General features: G+C 41.5%; 1 protein-coding gene across 1 annotated transcript in view; it reads left to right on the top strand.

The window, feature by feature from the left end:
* The first annotated feature begins 600 nt into the window (after window positions 1–600).
* The window catches only part of LOC117458935 (peripheral-type benzodiazepine receptor-associated protein 1), a 72,807-nt gene continuing 49,276 nt past the window's right edge, over window positions 601–24,131 (top strand). The window contains exons 1-2 of the mRNA XM_034099685.2: window positions 601–767; window positions 1,621–2,620. Of these exons, the coding sequence (XP_033955576.1) occupies window positions 1,742–2,620 (879 nt within the window). The 5' untranslated portion in view covers window positions 601–767; window positions 1,621–1,741. The remainder of the gene's footprint in view (window positions 768–1,620; window positions 2,621–24,131) is intronic.

A 24,131-nucleotide genomic window follows, 5' to 3' on the forward strand; every position in this document is an offset into this window, starting at 1 on the left:
TCAATGATCTCAATGGGATTTTATCTGTATAAATAAAGGTTTGAAATTAAATTAAATGACAATGATCTCTACTGGTATCATCATCTAGGGATAGTTACAAACCTCTGCACTAGCAGCAAATAGCCACTAGTGGTCGTCCATCTCACACAAATTGGGTGGGTTATGTGGCCTTCAGGTGGGCTAGTATTGTCGAAACGCATCACAACCGTACACGTTTGTTATTAATACAGACACTGAAGGCAGAACTATCTATTCCAACTTTTAGTTTTGGAAGAAGAGGAAAAGGCAATTGGTAGACGGGGATAAAATAACTTATTTGAGATGAGATCTGAAAACTTTGATACACAGCACATAACTATTTTTCTTCTGTTGTTGCAGGATATATAAATCTATCAAGCCTGCATTTCAAAATGGACTTTTAAAATGTTATTTTGGTATAACGAAGGTGATTTAAATGCGCGATAAGTTGTACATAAGCGTGTTGCAGCGGGTCTTTAAATGACAAGACAAGACAAGTGAAGACGTCCGTGAAGGCAGCACGGTGTGCACGGGGCAGCACCATGACGCTGGGCACAGACCGTGTGTGGCCATAGTGTGTGACACTCGGAGATAAACAAACCCCTTCGTGCATGACTCCTTGGACCTTTAACAACTAACGTAAACAGTCACAATGTTGTCACAAAGCTACATTTAATGTCAACAAAAGTAACTCGGTTGGAAAATAGTGACTCCGTTGATGAAAACTTAAGAGTTGAGCCCGCTGGGAGGTGAGTTTTATATAAGTTGTTATAACGGTAAGCTAACACTGGCTAACAGGTTTAGCTAGTGGTCAGTGTTGTTCATACTCTAAATACTGCTTTTACGTTATTACATAGCGTTTGCTACATTAGAACAAATATTAGGTTGCTAAATGATGCTAGTTAATGATGCTAGTTAATTAGCTGTGTACCGAAGCCCCCCACCAGTGTAATATGAACCGTACCATATGAATGCCACTACATTGAGTTAGTGATGGGTAAACTTGTCTACTGTAATGATAGCCCCTGTGAGTAATGTGGCATTTTTATTATTTATTGACCGGTTCACTTGTTGCATCCCCAGGTCTCTATTTGCTCCTAAGCATACACTAATCGCACCTCGTGTTGTTTTGTTTACATTTGCTCAGCTGTTTAAAGGTAGTTCTGTCATCCATCTTTATCACATGAACATGTGTTAATTTGTCCTGCTTTAGATAGAAATAAACACAAAATGTTACGTGTATATTTACAGTGTTTATTTTCTGCGAAGGCATGGCATTTTGTGTATCTTCATAAACTATCAAGCTATGTTTTGGTTTGACTGAAAATATTCTAGGTAGCTGCCACATATTCCTTTGCTCACTGCATAGAGAGAAACATGAACATATATATATATATATATATATATATATATTTGATAGGTTAATTCATTGTGCTTGCTATCTGAAGCTCTTCAGAGTGATGCCCTATAATTTCTTCTAACAGAGAATACTGAAATCCTCACCTCCTTCCACTTTGCTGAAACATTGCATTTTTTGTTATAACATTCATCTAAGACTCCTTTTCCATTTCTCTCACACCCTCCTCTGTCTCATCTTTCCAGTGACTTGGTGTGATAATTGCATGCTGCATGTCTGATAACCATCCATCACCTCACTGCACTTCCTCCCAGTTCTGATGCATGGCCCCCTCATTAGTAACGAGTACGTCTCACCGTTCCTCGCATGTTGTGCTGTGAGAGTGGCATCATGAGGAAGAACTGGGATAACCCTCTGGCACTGTCATCCAAGAAAACATGCCAGGGCCAGAAAGACTATGGACGAGAGCTACAGAGGCTGCGTGCTGTTTGGGAAGCAGAGAAGAAGCACACGCAGCGGGCCCGTGGTGAAATCTCTGTGGAGCTGAGGCACCTGCGTGAAGGAGCAGAGAGGGAACAGCAGAGGGCTGTGAAGGAACTGTTGCTCAGGCGAGGGTGCAAAAAGGACTGTCTCGCTAACAACAAGGTGAAAATTAAAGACAGTAGACGTCACACTGAGGTCGAGTCCACAGATAAAGAGGCGTTTTGTTTGTGTGGTGGAGAAACCTACACAAAGCTACAGCAGTTATTGCTGACGCTGTATGAGAAGATAAATGGTGAGCAAGCAGTCTATAAGTTGCATCACAGGCAGGAATTTGAGGTAGAAAAGGCGGTCTTCCTCTGCCACCTGCTAGATGCCCATGGAAGACTGTTGCAGGGGAGGCAAAGAGCAGGACAGCTCAGCTCCATTTCTAACAGTCTCTCAAGATCTCAGGGAGGTGGTACTAACTCCTATCAGACCAAGCCTCTCCTAACCTGCTCCAGAGCCTTGCCCCATACTGCCTCCCACTCACAGAAGAAGAACACCAAACAAGATCTGAGGGAGCTGCCTTCAGGGAGGGCCGTCTGGGCAGCTGACCCCTGCCCCTCCACTGCAGTCGTGGACACCTGTCAGAGCGGCTCGCTGACTATTTGTCACCCTCACAGCGCTCCCCATGCAGGCTGGGACCACCAGCCCCCCTACTGCGCTGAGTCCTCTGGGTCAGATGAGTCATCGCCCCCCAAATGCATGGACAGAAACATGGAGGTAAGCTATTTGATATCTTCACATTCTACACATTCTTCTAAAATTAAGTTAGTAAGTGTTAGAGAATAGTTCTCCTTTACTCTTTAGATATCTAACCTTTTTGCCTGTTGACGTTTATGACCAACCCTGACGTCTGTTATCTGTCTTAAGGAAGGGGCTGCTCCAGCTATTCTCAGTTTATGACCGGTCAACTCTCGGTCACAGATGGTTTATGATTGTGAGAATGCTGGCTTCGAGCCTAAGGGTCAGACAAGTGACTCAGTTTCTCCAGATGTTGGGGCTATCTCCAGTGTTCCCAGATGTTTACGTTATCTCCCCCAATATGTTGATTAACTCTCTGTAAACTAGTGAAAAGGGCTATCGAGAGAGAGAGGCTCTGCAGAATTAATGTGGCAACTCTACCCGTGCAGTCAGAACCTCTGGCTGCTGTGACTTGTGATGTGAATTTCTCCGGCCGATACTCCTAATAAACCATCAGTGTTTGACATCAAAGCTCCAACTCTCCCCGTGTCTCTCTGAGTCCTGACTCTCCATTGCTGCAGAAGTTTCCCTTACAGCAAGAAAGTCAAGTATTTCTAGCATTTCCTCTGGTACCCAATCAGCAATTGCATCAGTGTGCATTTAGGTTTGTAACAGTGTTGGAATATAGAAGTGTAGTAGTGTATGACTATGAATCCCTAAGGAACTTGTGGCATTGCATTTATTTTCGACAATATATTTATATCTCCTCATTCTGTCAGTCTGTCCGTCCATCCCATTCTCTATTTAACGATATTTAAAGAGCCTGTGACACCATCCCAACAACTGTTGTGCAATGAAATATTGGGCTACTAGTAATCTCGAACCGTCAGTTTAAAAAAGAAAAAGCGATACCGTTCCGTTAAATATCAATAATTTCGAACATCGCGGGGAAATTCCTTGACTCATTTTGAAGTTTTGGGGGAAGCCGGAAGTGACGTCAATGCGGGAACGCTTCGAGAGCCAAACACGGACAAAGTGTGTTGTCATGCGTAGAAATGGTGAATTACTGAGATTAGGCACGTTAATAACGTTTTAATGAAGTTGACTAGAGTATATTCATATTTGTCAGTGCTTTCATGTCAATTCGGCGAACATAAACATAAATGATCGTGGTGAAGATGATGATTACATTAGGATTACAAATCGGGAGTGAGAGCTGCTGAATTTCCTCCCGTCGGATGTGATATAAAAACAAATCGATTATTTTTGTGGTTGTAAACTCAAGTGGATGAAACTACATTTATTAGTGCTTTCATGTCAATTCGGCGAACATATGAACACATTAAATGATCGTGAGATGATGATTACAAATCGTTTGTTTGAGCCGGTCTGCATTTCCTGATGAGAAAACAAACCGATGCTTTTTGTAGTTGTAGTACACCAACAACATGGATTAAACGTGTGTTTTTTTTACCACAATGTTGGGGAAATTAATGGATAAAATGCACGGATTATTATTATTATTCTCACTCCGATCGGGACACTAGGTCCACCGTTTCCCCGCAGCGAGGCTCCCCCCGTTGACAATTTACGTGGGCTGGGTGCAGTGGCGGACTGGCCATCGGGACGAATCCCGATGGGCCGGTACCGAAGTGGGCCGGTCGGATAAGTAACTAGCACATCCCCCATAGGCGGCGCGTGAGGCTTCAGGTTTGAGAAGGCTAAATAACTTATTTTACCTGACGCTGCCCGCCTCCGGCGTCTATAGAAAAGAGATCCACTCAGTGTGCGGAGTTTAAATCTCTCAAGTCATATTACAGGATAAAGAAAATACAGTTTAAACTGCCGTATGCAGAGAAGACGCCGACGTGTCGCACTTATCATTCATATTACATCATCAATCAGATCATCGATCATATAATATCATAATATATCATTTTTCCTTATCTGAGTCAGCTTCTCCAGCCTCATCTAGCCGTGCAACACTCACAGTGTCACAGACTGGATGCAGAAGTATTATTTACACATTATGTTGACGAAACACTCGAGACAAATGTAATTAAAGGCAGATCCACTCGTGTCTTAGACGTGAACGCACTCTCAGCTGGAGAGAGAAACCCTGGCTTGATTTACCGAGTTGATAACCAGCGTCGTAGGACCGCTTAGCGATATCTCGTTTGTTAGTTTGTTGTTGTTAGTTTGTTTGTTACTCAAACATATCCAGGGTCTGTTGAACTGGCTTCGTAGTACAGGGCACAGGTGGCGAGCAGCGCTAATGTCAAAGACACAGACATTATACATTATATTTGTATTTTACCAGGATGCAGTGACACAAATATTTACATATTTACATTTACTATCTACAGCACCCTGACATCCCCCACTCCCCCCGTTGACAATTTACTAGCGGTACCGAAGTGGGCCGGTCGAGAGTCCCGGGATGATTTTTAGTCCCAGTCCCACTGGCTACATGACCATATGATCGCCCATATTGACGCACCTCATTCCTAAACTTCTAACAGATACAACATAAACCGATCCTTCAGCCGCATATGAGCTCTCAGACACGTTCAACATTAACCTGTCATCGCTGTCTGAGCTTGCTGCTGTGTGCACCATCGTGCGTTTACATCTGACTGTATATATATAAAGGTTTACATGCAGATGCTGGGATCCTGGACGGTGCAGCTGGAGCGCTGTGCCCGCAATGACGTCACCCATCATTTGGCGGGACTTGAAGAATCCGCGAGAAGATCCAGAAAATTGTCAACATTGAAGGCAGATTAATGGTTATCAAAGTACAAATATCCAAAATCAGTTCAGTAACGGTTTTCAAGGGGACAATATGTACTCAAATTGATGGGTTTGGATGATGGGGGAAAACCGTGTCACAGGCTCTTTAAGGATTGCTTTAATGCAATTCCTTTCAATTTTCCACAAACATCCACTACTGAATGATGAACACTTTTGATTAAGTGGCAACATTTCAAAGGTCAAGTTCACTGTAACCTCACAAAAAAAGATTTGTTTGCACAGGAATTCATATGCACATTTTTCACACAAATCACACACAATTTCACACAAATCTGAAATATGATAAACCATATTGACTACATTTTGGAGAGACAAAAACTGCCACTTGAATGATTGGCGTAGGAAACAATAATCAATTAAGACTTTTTATTAATGGATCCTTGGGATAGCCTGAACCAGGAGATGTTATGATCACAGTCCACATTCTATACAAAACACCTGAGGCCATTATGATGGCATCTTTCTGTTATTTGTGGCAAATGGTGCATAGCCAGCAGCAATAACATGGAGAACTGAACAACTGGTAACATTTCTGTAAAGAGTTTTTTTACATTGATAAGCAATTGGGCTAAAGCTAGTACAAACAAAAAGAGGTTGCCGCTTTTTAGGTTGCCATTATGATGTACAAATTATTTAAAATAACTGGTGCGGTGTGGTGCAAAATATATGGTGATGTCAGTGCTATGGTTGTCAGAAAAGAAACATTGTGCATGAGGAGGAGTTGGACTGTGTGGGTGGATCTGTTTATGCCTGTGGTTGGAGTGGCAGAAGTGGGTCAGCGTGTTTCCATCTCTTACATTTTGGATTGAAGTTTTGACGGAGAGGAAATTGAATAATTAATCAAAGCTCCCACTGTGTCTAAGCAGCGGTGCCCACTTGCCAAGACTCACATTTCTTGCATGTTTCTTCCCCTGGTTTGCAGTCTGCATCAGGGCGAAGTCAATGTCTTAAATCCAAATGGGAGTCCCCTTTTAACAAGAATGGACTCCATTATTGATGTGAGTTTCGAATTGTCTTTTTAAACTGTTTGAAAATGCATCTACTGTAATACACAATAGTATATATTTTATATAACATACTGTAAACCTGAAAAATGTTTCATTTCTAGAATGCCACTTTTTTTGCTTTATCTTCATAAGCTGTTGGATAATTGTTTTATTTGTTTTTGTTTTAAGATTACATCGAGGAAAATCAATTATTAAAATTGTGTTGTATAACAACACAGCAACAGGCAATTAGGAAAAGGAAGAGTGACCTTGGTGCATCAGGATTTTTTTTCGTATAGCTATTAAAGTTTCTTGTTTAGCTTTTTGCTAAATTCCAAACGATCTTACAGAATTCTCTTTTTCCTTCCTCTTCTAATTTAATGGAGAACATCCAGCATCCGGCTTTTCAGGCTCATGACAGGCAGACAGGGAGACCTTGTCAGAATATGTCAGTGTGAAAGGATGTCAATACCGCTGAGCCATGATGGACCTGTCTGCAGCTCAAATCTGTACAGAGCATACAGTATACTGTTTGATGTGCATAGGGTTATGCTGACTAGAAGCTGTTCTTAGTTTTATGCTCAGTGAAATATCCTGAATGTTTTCTGTGTACACGTGTGATAAGTACACTTACTTGTTCCAGTCTTCAAAATTAATTTTACAATTGAGTTTTGTATTGGTTGTTTTCCCCTGTCAGCACTTCTATTCCCTTGTTAGAGCGTACACTATTCTCAGAGGAGCTGAAGCAGAATAGAAATAATGCTCAGTGCAGTTCACGTCAGGGTTGGTTTCAGTCTTTAGGCTACTATAAAGTCATGGTCTTGTGAGCACGCTGTAATTAATAAGGGAATATACTGAAGCTGTAAAATGCAGGGCTAGGGGGAACTAAAAGCTCACTTCTTTGGGCGTGATTTGTCTAGCCAAGACTCTTCTTTCTTCTTTTAACCTCACTGTCTATGAAAAACAACCTTTTCTCCTGTTACTGAGAGAACATACTGTACATGGGTATAGGAACACTTAAATGGGTATGAACTTTCATTTTTACAGTGTGCAACTTTAAATGATCTCTGCGTTGAAGGAATTGTAGAAACATGCTAGTGGAATTGTCTTTTGACAAATGTCTATTTTTGACTTTGCACCCAGACTTTGGGTTTTCTAACATTGACCTTTGAAGGCACAGTAGGTAGATTGATGATCCTCTTTAGTAAGCTTTGTGTCTGCAACAAAGCACGCACAAAGATTGAAAGTGCATGTTGACATGCTGTAGAGGAGTTAGGTTGGATGTAATGAGTGTGTTGTAGAATAGATTTGACAATGTGCATATTTATATTTTATATTTCATCAGTTCCAAAGGGCTCTTTAAGAAGGATTACCTGCTTTCCTGGGGCAAGTTAAATGCCATGTTACGCTCGTAAATGTAAGATTAAAACACATAAATCTTTCTGGAGATGATAATGGAAGCAGTTATGAGTCAGACATATCTTTAGCATTGCTCATTTATAGTACTGATTGGACTCTCACAGTAAAATGGAGTGAGACATGCTTCACTAACAATATCATGGCTGACTGATGATTTAACCAGAAGCTATTCCAAATAACTTAACAAAGTATTCCCCGTCCCATGCCAAGTTCTGGTTGTGTTAAGGCGATTTATTAAACTGCTTTGCACATTTTATAGATGGCTAGATAGATGAATGATGATACCTTCCAGCAAGGCTTACATGTTACTTGTAAACCATCATTGAGTTGTGACATAATTGGCTATACACTTACTGCTTTATTTGTTTTGTTAATGTCCCTGCCCAGGGCTAAATTATGAACACATGAGTAGCCTTAAGTACCTTGTTTGACCTCTTATTTCTTCTCTGGGGCACAACTGCAGTAAAACATCAGAATTAGTCTGAACTGGACACACTTGTTCCCCCGCCTGCCTCCTGCAGCCTCCCTGTGTTGCAGTGTGTACCGCCTATTGATTGTTCAAGAGGCAGCCAACATCATTCCAGCGTCATCTCCATGGAAACGAGCCCTAGTCGCGGTAATGATTGGGCCCCGTCTCAAAGCCTGCCTTTTTGTGATAGGACGGTGGAAGCAGTCCTCCCTACCCCCTCCTCACAGCGACACTCGCCGTCTTACACACACACATTTCTCCCTGCATCCTCTTTCTTCACCTTTATTGCGCTGTAACCGAGATGGGATTAACCAGCCTGACGAGTCTTGTTGCATCTGGATGAAATGCTTTTTGACACAGCAGCATCAATGAGGACGGACCCCCAGCTGAAGATGCAACATGCCACCCACATCTCAGCGTCACTGAGAGAACGGGGACCGGATTGAAAACCCCTTGGTTGAATCATTCTCCTTTTTGTTTGTTTTTTCGTCCATCGCACGTCTTTTCTTGTTTGCTATTTCGTTTGGGCCTACATGCACTGTTTCAGCGTTACGCACGTTAAGTGAACTGCTGTGTCTTTTCCGTTTTCTGGAACTAGTTGTGACGAACCCCCGTCAGACGGCAGAGCCATAAAGGCATGAAAAAACTGGCTTTGACAGCGCAGTGAGCAGGACTTCTGGATCTGAATGAACTAGAGAAAGCTCAAGAATGCTACCAGGACCATGACATTCACTAAATTGTCTTCACCACACATGAGGCCGAGAATATGTAAGGTCCCTTTGGAGCTGATTGTCCTCATTTTGGAAAACGTCACAGCGCAGAGAGGAAGGAGGACCTGATTTATCTTTTCTACGTTTTCCTTGGATATGCCATAGAGACTCTTGCTTTAAAATGGTTCAGGCAAAGAACTTTACCAGTGCTGTTTTTGTTAAACTCTCCCTTTTTATAAGGATTTACTTATTTGGCGCTTCAGGTTGAGTGACAACCATGACAATAACAGTCTTTTGCCTGGCTTCAGACACCTTACTTTAGCTGTAAACAAACCACTACAGCTTATGAACTGCTGGAGAAAGGAAGGACAGTGACATCTTTATCATTTTCAAGCCAGTCTGTCACAGCGGATCCATGTAATTCTCCACCAGCAAATGAAAAGTCTGAGATGGCCCGGTCTTGGCTGGGCACCTCATTTTGTCATATTGATCTTGTCTGTGCTGTTTAACTTTGACACAGAGTGATGTATGACCTGTGCACTCGGCCTGAGCAGCCAGAGCCTGCACCAGCACACACAGACATGGAGAGCCATGAGGTGGACCAAGCTCTCGGGCAACAACAGTCAGAGTTGACGGGGCCCGAAGAGCAGGATAAGCAAAATGGGCTTGTGGACAAGGCAGTCCCAACCACAACTAATATCAGAACTACATCGTTGTTAGGGAAAAGGCACCACTCACTTTATGCAAACCTCAATGGTTTTGAAGTTGAAGGCGGACACAAGGTGAGTGTGGAACATTTGTTGAGTTTTCAGGATATCTCTCGATTGTTAACCTAACAATTGTTGTGGCCTGGAAACATCCAAGAGCCGTCCCACTAGCAAGTAGCAGCCATACATGTATTGTATGATCCCCAGTCTTTAAAAAAAAAAAATGTGATGGCAGATTTTAAACCAATACCTAAACTATGGTTGTGGCGTTTCAATTGCACACTAAATGATGGTTGACATGTCTTGATATTAAAGTTACAGCATTGTTAGGAATATGTTTTATAAACTGATACATTCGAGAAAAGACAGCAAGAGTATTATTGGTGTTTGATCCCAGCGCTGTAGTAGAAACAGATTGTCACGTATTACGCTGACCTATTGCAACCTTGTCCTTGATTTCACACCTCTGCATATCCTGTTAGCAGAGAAGATCCAATAATCATAGCCAATTGAAAATCAATAGCAAACCCATCAGAATACCGCGTATCTGACGGTCACAAATAAAAATGTCCAGAAAACTTGTAACGTCTTGATGATTGATTGAGAGTGGTCTAGCAGGCCTAAACACAGTAAGTAGACACAGTATAATGGTTGCAGATAGTGCATTGAAAACAGGCCATACAATGTCTCTATCCAAACCTGGAAAGAGCAACGCATGAAGGCTTCTGAATCAACTTTATTTGGGTAACCGGCCACATACACTATACGTACATATGCTTTTATCTGTGTTTGTCTTTTCTTATGAAAAAGGATAGTCAGATAATGTTCAGCGGTTGGCTAACTAGTTTACTACAAGCATACTTGTTTGAAAAGGCATGCCAGAAAACATTTGGCAAAATGTTTTTATCTTTATTTCCTTGCTCTACTAAAAATATATATTTTAACCAACAATTCTCCTTTCTTCCTTTGTTTGATGGATTGAATGTTGCCTCAGTTTAGGTAGACTTTCATCATCCTCCAAGGTGGTTTGGTACATTGCCTGCTATTTTCCCCACCCCCCCGACATTTCATTACCAAGGCACCACAATCGTAGTAAAAACCCCTAATGAACTGTCAACACAACACAGGAGAAGATCGGTAGACACAGAAGCTGGGAGAGGGCTTCAAATTATGCATTAGAATGACTTATTAGGCTACTTAAGCCCAGTGGGGGCTGGGAGGGTGCTGTCACTCATAGATTATTGTCCATAATTACACCATTATTTGCAGCAGGGGGTACCTTGATTGTCCTTTTGTGTTTTTATGCCAACCAATAATTAATGACAGAGTTTGGTATGTGTGTGTATGGCAAGATATAATGAAATCATGTCCTGCAAACCCTCCTTGTCTTGGTTATAAGTGGTGTCTATATAGAAATATGTAGGATGATACATGATCCAGTGTATCTGAAGCCACACAGCAGAAAGCTCATCCATACATCATGTTCTACATAGTGCTGTTAAAGGACTATCTTGGTTTTATGGATTGACTAAATGTTTGTTTATAATTTAAGATGCACGGGAAGCCAATTTAGTGCCTTGGGTTCGAATCCCACCTGCAGCCCTTGGCTGTTGTCCACTCTCTCCCTATTCCAGTCTGTCATCTCTATTTAATAAAAAGGCAAAATGGCCTATCTTTAAAAAATAAATGAATTAACTGTGAAGAGGTTGGTTGTGGGAGAAGTAGGGATTCATATGTTACCGTTTTGATTTTATGATTGCCGCTGTGTGCATGTGTTTGACAGGTATCTCATCTTCATTTAGATCATCTTTAAATGTGTGCATGCCTTTGTCCTTATTATCATTCATTCGGTCAACATTCTTTGGCTTCATGCTTTTATGCCCATGACACCAAAATTGTCTGATAGAAATATCCAAGCGAGCCATTTTAATTGTTATATTATTCTTGGTGTGACACTCTAGTGGTTACAGTTGCATCTGTCCTCTATAACCATTCTAGGAAAACTATTAGGCTTACTGTGAGCACAAATAAAACAAAGCGGTTGTACGTCTTTCCATTCCATGGCAAAAAGATCCTCTGAAGGCTAATGAGCGTGTTGACTGTGTGGTCCTCTGTGGTCCCAACTCTTAAACACCTGTCTACATTACATATGGCTGCCTCTCCAGTGATTGATGGGTTTACACACTCTGTTCCAAATGGAGCCACAGAGAATAGGTGGTGTACAAACAAACCCTATGGCTCCTTAATAACTCCCCTAAAGCTAGTAATGTCCCCCCTAATTGACCCTTTATGTATCTGTGCTCCCTCCAGGTGATTGTGAAACTTAAGGCACAGTCTAAGCTTCTTTGAAAGTGATCTTTTTAATTGTAGTTTCACAAAATAACAGTTGTTTTATATACTTTATCTGCAGTGTCTATTGTCTAAGAATCTTATACTTTTGCCCAAACAGTCTCCAGCTGCTGCACAATCTGTGACTAAAGTTATTGTTCAGTCTTTAGGAATACCTGATGACATCGTTTGACTTTGGAGAATGTGCATTACAGCTCTGACAAAGTGCTGAAGCTGCTCTTTGTTGGTTTTTGGGGTCATTCTGTTCACCTTAACCTTAACTAATCCAGTTATATCCCAAACGTAAGAGTATATGTGTTGTCAATCTAGCATCAGCTGTGCTGCTGTTTAGCCTGTTAATATATGCTTTGTTACCTTGTCAGCTTGTCACCTACACTTCTGTGGATATGACAAAACTAGTTTTCCCTTGCTCAAAGCAGCTATAGAACAAGAGCAGTCAGGGTAACAGGCAGTTTGGGGCTGAGCTATTGCTAAATGCAGAGGGTTAAGTGTTCACCACCGACCCAGTTTGTACCTTTGGGAGGACTACAAATGGAACAGTGTGTCTGTGTAGAAGAGTTTATTCTACCATTACTTTGCCTGTAATCCTATGAGAAATGAACCCAAAGAAGATGTATTAAGGGTTTTACTTTAGTCTTTGAATTATAAGTTCTGATTAAGTCTTTGATGTTGAACCTTATAACCATTATGCTGGACCTTTTTATAATGTTGCTTTGAACAATTGACTCCTTAGGAATGCATATATTATTATTATTATTATTATTATTATTATTATTATTATTATTATTATTATTATTATTATTATACCCCCTCCTCACTTTAAACAAAGCTCAAAAATATACACTGAAAAAATATCCATATCATTTGCACTTTTTCTGTAACATTAAACATTACACAATATTACAAGTTTAGTTGACCTTTTATTACTTTTATTTTCCCTTAATTTATCTTACTCGAATCTGGGGTTAGTGTTGTTTTTGACTGTTGTCTTTTTTTTTAAGCATTGAGAATTCTCTGGCAAGATAGTTACATTTTCTCTTCTATTTATTATAATAATAGTTATAATGAGCGATTCATTAATGTGTGTGTGTGTGTGTGTGTGTGTGTGTGTGTGTGTGTGTGTGTGTGTGTGTGTGTGTGTGTGTGTGTGTGTGTGTGTGTGTGTGTGTGTGTGTGTGTGTGTGTGTGTGTGTGTGTGTGTGTGTGTGTGTGTGTGTGTGTGTGTGTGTGTGTGTGTGTGTGTGTGTGTGTGTGTGTGTGTGTGTGTGTGTGTGTGTGTGTGTGTGTGTCAGCCATGTTATGACTAGTGAATAATTGATAGAGCAGCGTGTGGGGGGAATCTCTAGAGTATTGGTCTCTCACTCTCGCAGCCCAAACACCGCTGTCTGTCTGCTGTCTGGCTGAGTCTCTCTCCACGGAACACGAGTCTGACACTGTGTCCGCTGTCGCATCCACTCACAGCTGGGCAGCCAGGACTGTGGGGCATCTCTTCCATAGAACATGCACTGTATGTCTGATGCACACAATATATCCTGTTGATCCACAGCAGTTTTGGTCACACTATTGCTTACTGATGTCCAGATTTGCTGTCACAAAAAGAGAAATGTGACAAATGCTTTGAAGCTTTTATAAAGCACTGTTGAATATTAAATGTGAGTCACGTTTAACATCATGGTTTTGGCAGTATTAGAAATGCTTTTTAACACTGCAGAGGTCTCTTAAGGTACCATTTATTTTTTCCTGTCACTCCCCTCTCATACTCCTACAGATCTTAATTATGATACCTTAATCACAGTGAAGATAGATAGATAGATAGATAGGTACTTTATTGATCCCAATTTGGGAAATGTTTGCGTTGCAGCAGCATAAGAAACAAGGCAATAAACAGTCCAAAATATTTCTGAAATGAAATGGCATTAAAAAGAAATAGATTATTCAATTTTAAATTGAATATAAATGTACAGTGGGAGTTTAAGTCCAGTTATTAAGAGAAGCTATGGAGCAGAGAGTTCTCTGCCAGCCAGAGGTGATTTGTTGTACAGAGTTATGGCAGTGGGCAGGAATGTGTTCCTGTATCGGTCCTTGTGACAGCGGAGCTGCAGCAGTCTGTTGGAGAAGGAGCTCCGCTGTCTGTCCAGCTGCAGGTGGAGAGGATGGGTGGGTTATCCATGATGGACAACAGCCTGTTCAGTGTCCTCCTCTCCACCACAGCTTCAAAGGGGTCCAGCTTGATGCCGATGACGGACCCAGTTTCCTGATCAGTTTAAATATAAATAAATAGTACACAAACTTACCAATCAAGGCAGGAATTAGTTTCTGTTAAACCTCGGTTGGTGTTTTATTATTCACCAGCTTTTACACCTGCCTTTTATACTGAATCCTAATATCACAGAGGGTGTGTGGTTCTTTGTCCTCATTAGCTTGCATCCAGACAGCGACATATTTGGCTTTCTCCAAGGTCTCTGTGGTGTCTGTGACATTCCTGCTTCATTTGGGCCAGCTCCCAAACTGCTGGCGAGATTAATCCCATGATTACAATGGGAATTGCTTTTTGCCTGGAGGGAGAAATGGAGACTCATTTTGTTGACCGACTGAATGTCAACAAAGGTCACTTAGGTCTTTCATTACTGGAGTGTCTCTGCCAGATGTGCATTTATTGAACGTGACTTGGAAAGGCGTGTTGTGGAAAACTGTATAAATGTCTAGACATTTCAATAGTGCAACATTGTCGTAAGGGGTTTATTGACCACCTTGGCCCTCTGCTGTTCAGTGTGATTGGTTTATTAATAGCTCTGTCTGCTGGAAACATTTCCAGCTTGGTGTTCCCCATATTTTTCTAAATGAATGCTCTTTCTCACACAGTTCCTGGTAATTACAGGCTTTCAGGTAGTGATTTTCAATATTCACACACGCATAATTCATCATTTAAGGAACTTCTCAGTCTTGCTACTTATCACACCTGCCATGGCAATGCCAAAATAGGTGGTTCAAGGGTAGGGCCAACAACTTCAACACACTATCACTATATAGCATGTTTTCTGGCAATTTAATAAATAGAAAGTCACTTATAACAAAGCATATTGTTATTACCTCCTCTGTGCAATAATTACTTACTGGTGAAAAATCACCATAATACTTAGCTAAAATTATAGAGAGAAAATAAATAAATATGGCCTTGTCTATATTGTGAAAGAAACGGTAAAGAAAAATAAGGACAATGGACAGTCCAGCAAATAGTGGTAACGCAACCACAATAAAGCAAAAGAAGAAGATAAGGCACCGGGTGGGTGATGCATACATTTGCCCGATGTAAAGAGCTGTGGTTGTCCTGTTAAATAATTTTTGTAATGTGTTCAACTGGTTGTCAAGCCAAGTTTAAAAAGCCCTTAATCTGTAGCTCAGTCTTCTGATTGATGTGCTCACTCCACGTGAAAGCGCCTATCTTCAGACGGACATTATCCTTTAAAGGTCCCATGTCATGGCCATTTCTACTGATCATAATTCCATTGTTGAGGTCTACTAAAATAAATGTATATTGTGCAATTTTCCAAAATCACATTTTACAGCATCTCTGTATAGTATGTGTATTCACTCTCTGTACTAAACGGCTTGTTGGAGCTCCGGCCCCCCCCCTCCCTATGAGCCCAGTGGCCGTCTGCGAGACACAGCGAAACCCAGCCCGAAACCAGCCCGAACACACACACACGCAGCCTGGCTGGGAGTTTGTGTGTGTGCACCGACTCACAGGTGTGTGTGTGTGTGTGTGTGTGTGTGTGTGTGTGTGTGCGCGTGCGCACGCGTGTGTTCCTGTGTGTGCGCGCGCGTGTGTCCAATCCACGGACTTAACTTAACGGCTCTGCGGACGTAATGTAATGGCTCTACGAATTGGTCCATTTGGGTATGGGCACGTCACTATGACCAGGAAGAAAACAATGGAAAATGAGAAATCTCCAACAAGGCGTTCTGGGGCAGCACAGACAGGTCTTTTCTGTGTTAGAGTTTTACTCACTACAGGGTGTACTTTGAGGGTTTGTGACTTTGCAGACCGTTTACATGCATACAAACCTTCATAACACACAAGGGGACGGGTAATAACCGGAAAAGCATGACATGGGACCTTTAAGTGCTTGTCCCTGCAATGTTACTGCTTTTATTCACAAAACAGCAGGACTAGAAACGTCTCTGAAATGTTACACTTCTTGTGGTGGGAAATTGGCGGTACAGATTTCCCTCAATATTGATCCCATTCCAACAGGACCCCGGGGATAAACTGCATGTGCCCCATTAAAAATACATTAATGGCCACATGTTGTTCTGAATATGCTAAATATACAGAATTTTCCTCATGGCTTAGCCTAATTCTGATATCACATTATCTGTATAAAGAAACATGCTGTGCTTTTAAGGACAACCTATTAACTCGATTTTGATCTCTACCTCATTTATTGTATTGAAGAGTAATGAAGGTAAAAGAAAGTGTTCACTAACATTGTCAGTTCAATCAATATACTGTACCATTGCCATAACAGATACAGTACTTAAAGGAACAAATATGATCTTGTTCTGTCATTTATAGTGACATAACAATAAAATAAATTAAATTACATGTTGGCTGGGTACAGGAAGGGGAATTCCCAGTGTTCACTAAGAATTTGTCTCTGCTCTGGAAACTTCCGGGGGAATTCTTCAGCTTTTTATCAGTGAGCTGGTGGTGAATAGATGCTGGCTGAAGAGGCTGTAGTGATGACAGTGACAGAGGGGGAGGAAGGGCTTTTTGGCAACAACAAAAATGGCGACACGGTTAATGCAGCACTTGGTTGGATGTATTATTTTAATTCATTTTATGCACTTATGGTAATTTTTGGCTGAGTGGGTCAGCCCAATCTGTAAAATGAAATTGGCTGAATGGTTTGCCTATATTTGTCATTTGCTTACTTTGATTATTTGTTGTTAAAGCTCCATTTAACAAAGGCAGTCACATAACTTTTGACGCCACCTATACTGCCAAAAATATGTCAATGCCAATTTTAATGTCTTTTTTAAATTGCTTTACCCTTCATGTCATGCTGACAAAGTGGCTCTGCGGATGGAAATTAGCTCAAAGCTAAATCTGGCACTGTTACGCTTGATACATTTTAATGTTTTAAGTGTTCATTACTGTGCATTGTCCCTGCCAAATAAACGATTAAATGAACCAACATATATTTTGAGAATACAACATTCAATACATGAGTCGATATGTAGTTTAATTTGACTACATACTGTAGGCCATAAACAAAGCTGAGTTGTGTAAACGAGGATGCATGCTCTTTGTCCATGCACTCGAGTATGTCTTCCACACTTAAATCCCAATTATGATGACCTATGTGGTTTTTACGGAGCCCTGGAGGGTTCATAGAGAAAAAATAAATAAAACGTGGCCACATTTACTTTCTCGTTCGCACGAGATACCTTCTCGTGCGAACGCTTTAGTAACTCGTGCGCACGAGTTACTAAAGCGTGCGCACGAGTTACTAAAGCGTGCGCACGAGTTACTAAAGCGTGCACACGAGTTAATAAAGCGTGCGCACCAGTTAATAAAGCATGGCCTCTCGTTTTGTGTGTGTGTGTGTGTGGGCATTTGTTTATGATAGTATCGTTCGTTCCGGTGCACTCCGGCAGGACTATAGCACATCGAGATTAAGATTAAACGAATTTCTGCCAGATTTCTGATTACTGTTCGTGGTAGGCTAATTTGAAAACAAATGCCGGTGGTGTCGGACACACACAAACACACCGAACACACACAGAGCGGAGCTGAGCACACACGCACGCACGCACGCGCCCCAGTGACAGGACATCTCCTTCATAAAACGAGGGGGAATACTCTGGTAGTTCGATGTGTGTGTGATTAAACGTAGCAGCCTCGATCTCTATTCAGCGGTTCTAATGAAGGGAAACGCAGTGAAGTAAACAGTAAAAGGCACAGCTCTTTGCAGCTGGTGCTGCTCTTCTCAGATTCTGCTGGGTTACACGTTACTGCCTCCAGTGCCTTGTACGACGAAGCCAGTTCATTAGACCCCAGTCACGGACAGGAATCCCTCAATTTAAATAAAACGAGACCACGCTTTATTAACTCGTGCGCACGCTTTATTAACTCGTGCGCACGCTTTATTAACTCGTGCGCACGCTTTATTAACTTGTGCCCATGCTTTATTAACTCGTGCGAACGAGAAAGTAAAACGTGGCAATGTTGTATTTATTTTTCTCTCAATGAACCCTCCAGGGCTCCGTAGGTTTTAAATATTAAAGCAGTAAAACCCTTTCTAAGTGTGTCTGTTGTGCCATGCCATACATTAAGCTGTTGCTAGTCAGATAGCGGGGGTTTCGGGCTTATATGCATATGCAATTATCTTTGACAAGATTACGGGTTATTTTCTTATGATGCTCTAGGGCAGGGGTAGCCAACACGGTGCCCTCGGGCACTTAGTCGCCCTCAGGGGCAACGTGAGTCGCCCGCGGGGCATGTTCTAAAAATAGCTCGCCAAGCAAATACAAAATGTAAAGAATACACACACAAAAAAAGGAAATGTAATTAAAAGAATCTACCCTATGCATAAACGAAACCTCATCATAGCAAACTCTATCTACTTACTACAACTCTATATCTATCTAACACCCCTCCTCCCCCCACCCACACAATGAATATCACGTTCTTGCTTGATTTGCGGGAACAGCGTTGCAGTCGGGAAGAAAAGCAATTGTGGAGCGGCAGCTCACCGCTTCATAAGGAGTGTGACCGTGATTTTCCTTCTGGCAGAATCTACACAACACATCAGCCCCATTGAACAGCCTAGTCGTGCCAGCATATACAACACATAAGGGCTAGAGTTTTACTCTGTGTGTGTTGCAACTTTCATATTTATTTATTGCACTTGACGCATGGCGTAATTTCCACTGGGGACAGGGGGGACATGTCCCCCCGACTTTTCGAAATCCCGTTTGTGTCTCCCCACTTTACAAATATGTTTTTTTTTTTTTTTTTTTTAACGCAAGCCGTCATCGCCACAGAGGAGCACACAGCCTCTGTGAGCGAGCGAGACAGAGGGAGAGAGCGAGAGAGCACACCTGTATCTATTTAATATAGATAAAGTAAGAAATCATTTCAATGTGTACTATAGGACAGTAAAAAAAAAGTGATTAGTGAAATATGCATAAATAAAAAGAAAGAATGCTAATTAGGTAACATAAGATAAGAATAAACAAGTTTAAATGATTTGTTATTGGTTGTGATCATATTCTAAAGATGTTTGGATTATTGATAGTGCCTTCTCCTCTTCTAAAGCCCCTCTTACCTGTGGGGTTCCCCAAGGCTCTATCCTGGGCCCCATCCTCTTTTTACTGTACATACTGCCCCTAGGTTCAATTCTCACTAAACACAATATTCCCATCCACTGCTACCCTGACGATGTACAGATCTATCTGCCACTCAATTCAAATCTAAAACACTCACTACAGCAGTTGATGGACTGCTTGATAGAGATACAATCCTGGCTAGTGCTGCGTACCTGGACTCACATTCAGGTTCAGGTCCGGACTCAAGTCCAGAGGTTCAGGTTCAGGTCCGGACTTATAAGTCCGGACCTGAACCCATGGCTTGTGTCAAGTTGTGTGAGTAACTAAAGTGAACTTATTGTGAGCTAATTATCAATTGAAAATTAACTCATAATCAACTCAAATTCAAACTCGTCAGGTTTATTGTGCTCCCATCTAACTTGTGTCTACATTTCTCTACAAAGTACAAATGTAAAAATAACACTTTTTGCCACTTAGTCTACAAATGACTTATGACAGCAACTACAGTGAACTACTACAAAGTTCAAACATTTATTTCATTTACCAAACTAAAGTAACCGAACAGTCCCTGAGCTGACTGAGCCTAAATCCCTAAAACGTTGCTGAAAGGTAGAGTGTAGAGTAGACTATACGCATTACACTGTTACACACCTACTATACAGTATAGGCTACACTGTGAGTGTACTGTACTGTCTGTACACCATGTATTTTCTACAACTCTACATGTGTACATTATACAGTACATACTACATACATAGTGATGTACATACATACTGTTAGAAATTAAAATCAATGTTGATATGGCCTAATTTTGAATTAAATACACTATTTAATTTAAATCAGTTGTATTCTGAAAAAACCGGAAGTTCACACTATTTACTTAATACTTTTATTCTGAAAATTATTCACTTCCGGTTAGCATTAGCATGTGGCGAAATGCTCCGTTTTAAAACCGTGAGTCGAAGGTGAAATGACATGTGATGTTGCACACTGAGCACACTGGGATTAGCACTCATTTATTGACGCTGAATAACGTTCATCAGGGAATGTTTAAATAACCACAGACACCAGAATATACGTAAGTGCTAGTTTTTTTGCGAGTCCAAGTACCGGTTCCTGACGTTCCGGTTTTAACCGGACTTGAACCGAAACTTTTTACAAGTCCAGTACCGGTTCGGCGTACCGGTACGCAGCACTAATCCTGGCTGAGCAAAAATGTCCTTAACCTCAACGAGAGCAAGACCGAGCGAGGTCATCTTTTTTGGACCCCAACCTCCAGCCTCTCCGGTTGATATTCTGGGCTCTGTCAATGAAAACATCCTCCTCTCTGTCATGAACCTTGGAGTGACCTTCACTAGCACTTTTACATTTGATAAGCAGGTCAGCACCGTAGTCAAATCCTGCTTTATAAAAAATAAATAAGACTATTGGCCAAGACCAAGTCGTTTTTATCTTTTAAAGACCTAGAAAGGATTATTAATGCCTTTGTTACCTCAAGACTGGACTATTGCAACGCTCTGTATGTGGGTATGGACCAGGCCTCAATTAAACGCCTGCAGCTAGTCCAAAACGCAGCTGCACGTCTTCTGACTGGCCACAAAAAGCGTGACCACATCACCCCAATTCTGGCCAGCTGCTGCGAAGGCTCGGTGCCCCCGGCCTTTGAGCCTGGTCTTGGGCTTCCAATTCGGTTCCGAATTGATTTTAAAATCCTTTTATTTGTTTTCAAAGCCCTACATGGGCTGGCTCCTGCCTATATAGCCAAACTCCTCGATCGCTACACCCCAGCCAGAGCTTTAAGGTCGGCTGACCAGCTGCTGCTGGTAGTGCCCAAGACCAGGCTCAAAGGCCGGATCACCGAGCCTTCGCAGCAGCTGGCCCCAGGCTCTGGAATAGTCTGCCCCTCCATGTGAGGTCGGCCCAGACCCTAGGGGTTTTTAAATCCTCACTAAAAACACACTTCTTCTCCCTGGCCTTCTAGTCAGAGCGGAGCATGACACCTGACTATTCCCTGTGTTTTTTATATTTCTGTTGTAAATTATTGTCTTTTATTGTGATTGTAGTTCAAAGTGCTGTACATGTAATAATGTGTTTTTATTACATGTACAGCACTTTGGCTCGACCAAAAATCGCTTTTAAATGTGCTATATAAATAAAACTTGATTTGATTTGAAAAGTATACAGCTCCCTTTCGAGTATTGAGAGCTGTATCCATACATTCATTTTGTGCTCAAAGTGCACCAGATTAATGCATTTAACTAAAAACAAAAGTAAGAGGAGTAAGTAGCCCCCAACTTGTTTTATTTTTTGAAAGTAGCTCTCATCCTAAACATGGTTGGTGCTCTAGGGCAGTGGTTCCCAAACTTTTTGTGCCCAAGGCACACCAAAGGACAAGTAAAAATCTCAAGGCACACCTATTGTGCAAAATAGCCCTTATAACACGTGTTATCACTGATATCATGTAAAATATCTGTAAATGTGCATAATTATTTACTAATGCCAAATAAAATGTGACAAAGACAACTATATTACTCATGAAATATTTATTAACGAAATATTTCAGAAATTAATTTGAAACGTTATCAAATTAGGCTTCATCAAAGCAGCAACACACTCATTTAAACCAGACAGGTCACAACATTAAAAATGAGACAAAGGAAATTCAGCACAGAGAACTGTCAATGCAAGGAAGCTGCATTGTCCATGGTCCTGAACTACAAATTATAAATGTAACATTTCAGCAGAGATGGGGTCGTTACTAAAAAAAAGTAATATATTACACTACTTCGTTACTCTCTACATAAAGTAACTCGTTACTTTACTCGTTACTTTACTCGCAGGGCCGGCCCGCCCCTCCCTGCAGGCAGATCACGCAGACTGCTAAAGTTTCAAATGTTCTCTTTAGTTCAGTTTCCATTGTCGCATAAGACTGATACAGATCCTGAATGTTTTCCTATCTGACCGTGGCTGTCCTAGCGCAGTCTATCTCTGCTCACTCTGTTGCGTCAGCGTGTTCTCCTGCGTGTTGGCCATGTGTTGCACTGGTTGCACTGGAACCAGACACCGCAAAGACTTCAGCCGAGCACGTACGAACTGCGCATGCGTGAGTGGCAATAACTCTCCTTACCAGCAGGTGGCGGTAGTGTGTATTCGTCATTCAAAACAGGCAACAACCGGAACACAGAGAAGAAGAAGAGACTGTGATATAAACAAACAACAAATGGCGTGTGCGTTAGCTCCACCTTAGCATGTGTTCTTTGCAGGTGCTTGTTGAGGTTTGACGTGGTGTTTCCAGCAGTGGATAACAGCTTCTGGCCTGGACACAGTTTGCACCTCACCGTCACATTCCTGTCTATTCTTCGGATGAACTCAAAATAATGGGCATACCTCCACCCCTCGAGAGTTATCGCTGACTCAGCCATGTGTATGCAGCACTGCACGTGGAGATGTGGACGCGCAAGTCGCGCAGATTACGTACATATAAACCTACAAAGTACTGATATAGTAAATTAATTTTTTTTTATTTTTGTGTAGTTGTATATTGCAATAATAAGGTATGGTTGTCACAAAATCCCACGGCACACCCGGACTTGCCTCACGGCACACCAGTGTGCCGCGGCACACCGTTTGGGAACCACTGCTCTAGGGGGTTGAACCTGTGGAGGGTCGGGGGAGAAACAAATCATCTCGGCTGCATACTGTCTCCCCTCTATCCATTTTCTGCTGACACTGCGCTAAATGGAATAATCTGGCGACCCCTCCTTCTGTTCATCTTTTTACTTTAAGAAAGACCAGATGTTCTCTGCATGTTTGACACCTTATTAAGCCCCTCGAATGCTCAGGGGACTGACGTTTTTATTTGCAGACTGTGAGATGATGCGGCTGCCATGCTAGTTTGTATTATAATTACTGTGTCTGTAGGGCTTGTAATGCTTTTATGACGAAAAAGCTCCAAGTCGTAATGGAGGCGAGATCTGAGGGAGGACGGGATGTCATAATTAATGTTACAGCATGTATTGTGAATGAGAAAACATAGTTACCATGCCTTTTATGTTGATTTCTTCACTTGGATTGAGCATGACATACTGGCAAACGATTAATTGGCTACATGAGAATACATCATGAGCATGGAAGTAAAAAAAGAACTGGTTGTTGGAGGAGGGGGCCCTTTCATTTCTATTAAAGCTGCTAAATGGCACATGAGGCCAAAATAACTTTACTCTCTCGCGTAAAGAAATTAGACATTTCTGGGGTTTTGGGCCCATAGGGCATGCACTCTAGATTTGTTTTTAGTGCATTTTTACTAGTTTTTAATGAAATAAATAAAAATGACTTTCTCAGTGATCGTACTGGGTAGTTGATTTTGCTAAAAAGAAAATAATCCTCAGATTTATAGATGTCTCTTTACAAATGTAAGTCGATTAAACATTTTAGCTGGGGCTAATAACGTCACTCGAATGTCATGGAAGTTGTCCACCATTTGCTCTCTACATAAATGTCCTTCAACGTCTGGCCCATTCCTGGGAGCTTGGACATCAATCTCATGTTTGGAAAGCCCATTCCTGGATGTAAATTGAATGCCAAGTAAAGGTTATTTTATGAAATGTATGTACTTGGTATGGTCTACAGGTATGGGAGGGAAAAGTCACTAACAAGCATTTCCAGACACTGCATTTCAATTTATTTTGCACAACCTCACCCAGAGGACATCATGAGGGAAGTGAAGGTAGATGGTTGGATGCCTGGGGGGAGTAGAGGGGA

The sequence above is a fragment of the Pseudochaenichthys georgianus genome, chromosome 14 (assembly GCF_902827115.2).
Source record: "Pseudochaenichthys georgianus chromosome 14, fPseGeo1.2, whole genome shotgun sequence".
NCBI lineage: Eukaryota > Metazoa > Chordata > Actinopteri > Perciformes > Channichthyidae > Pseudochaenichthys > Pseudochaenichthys georgianus.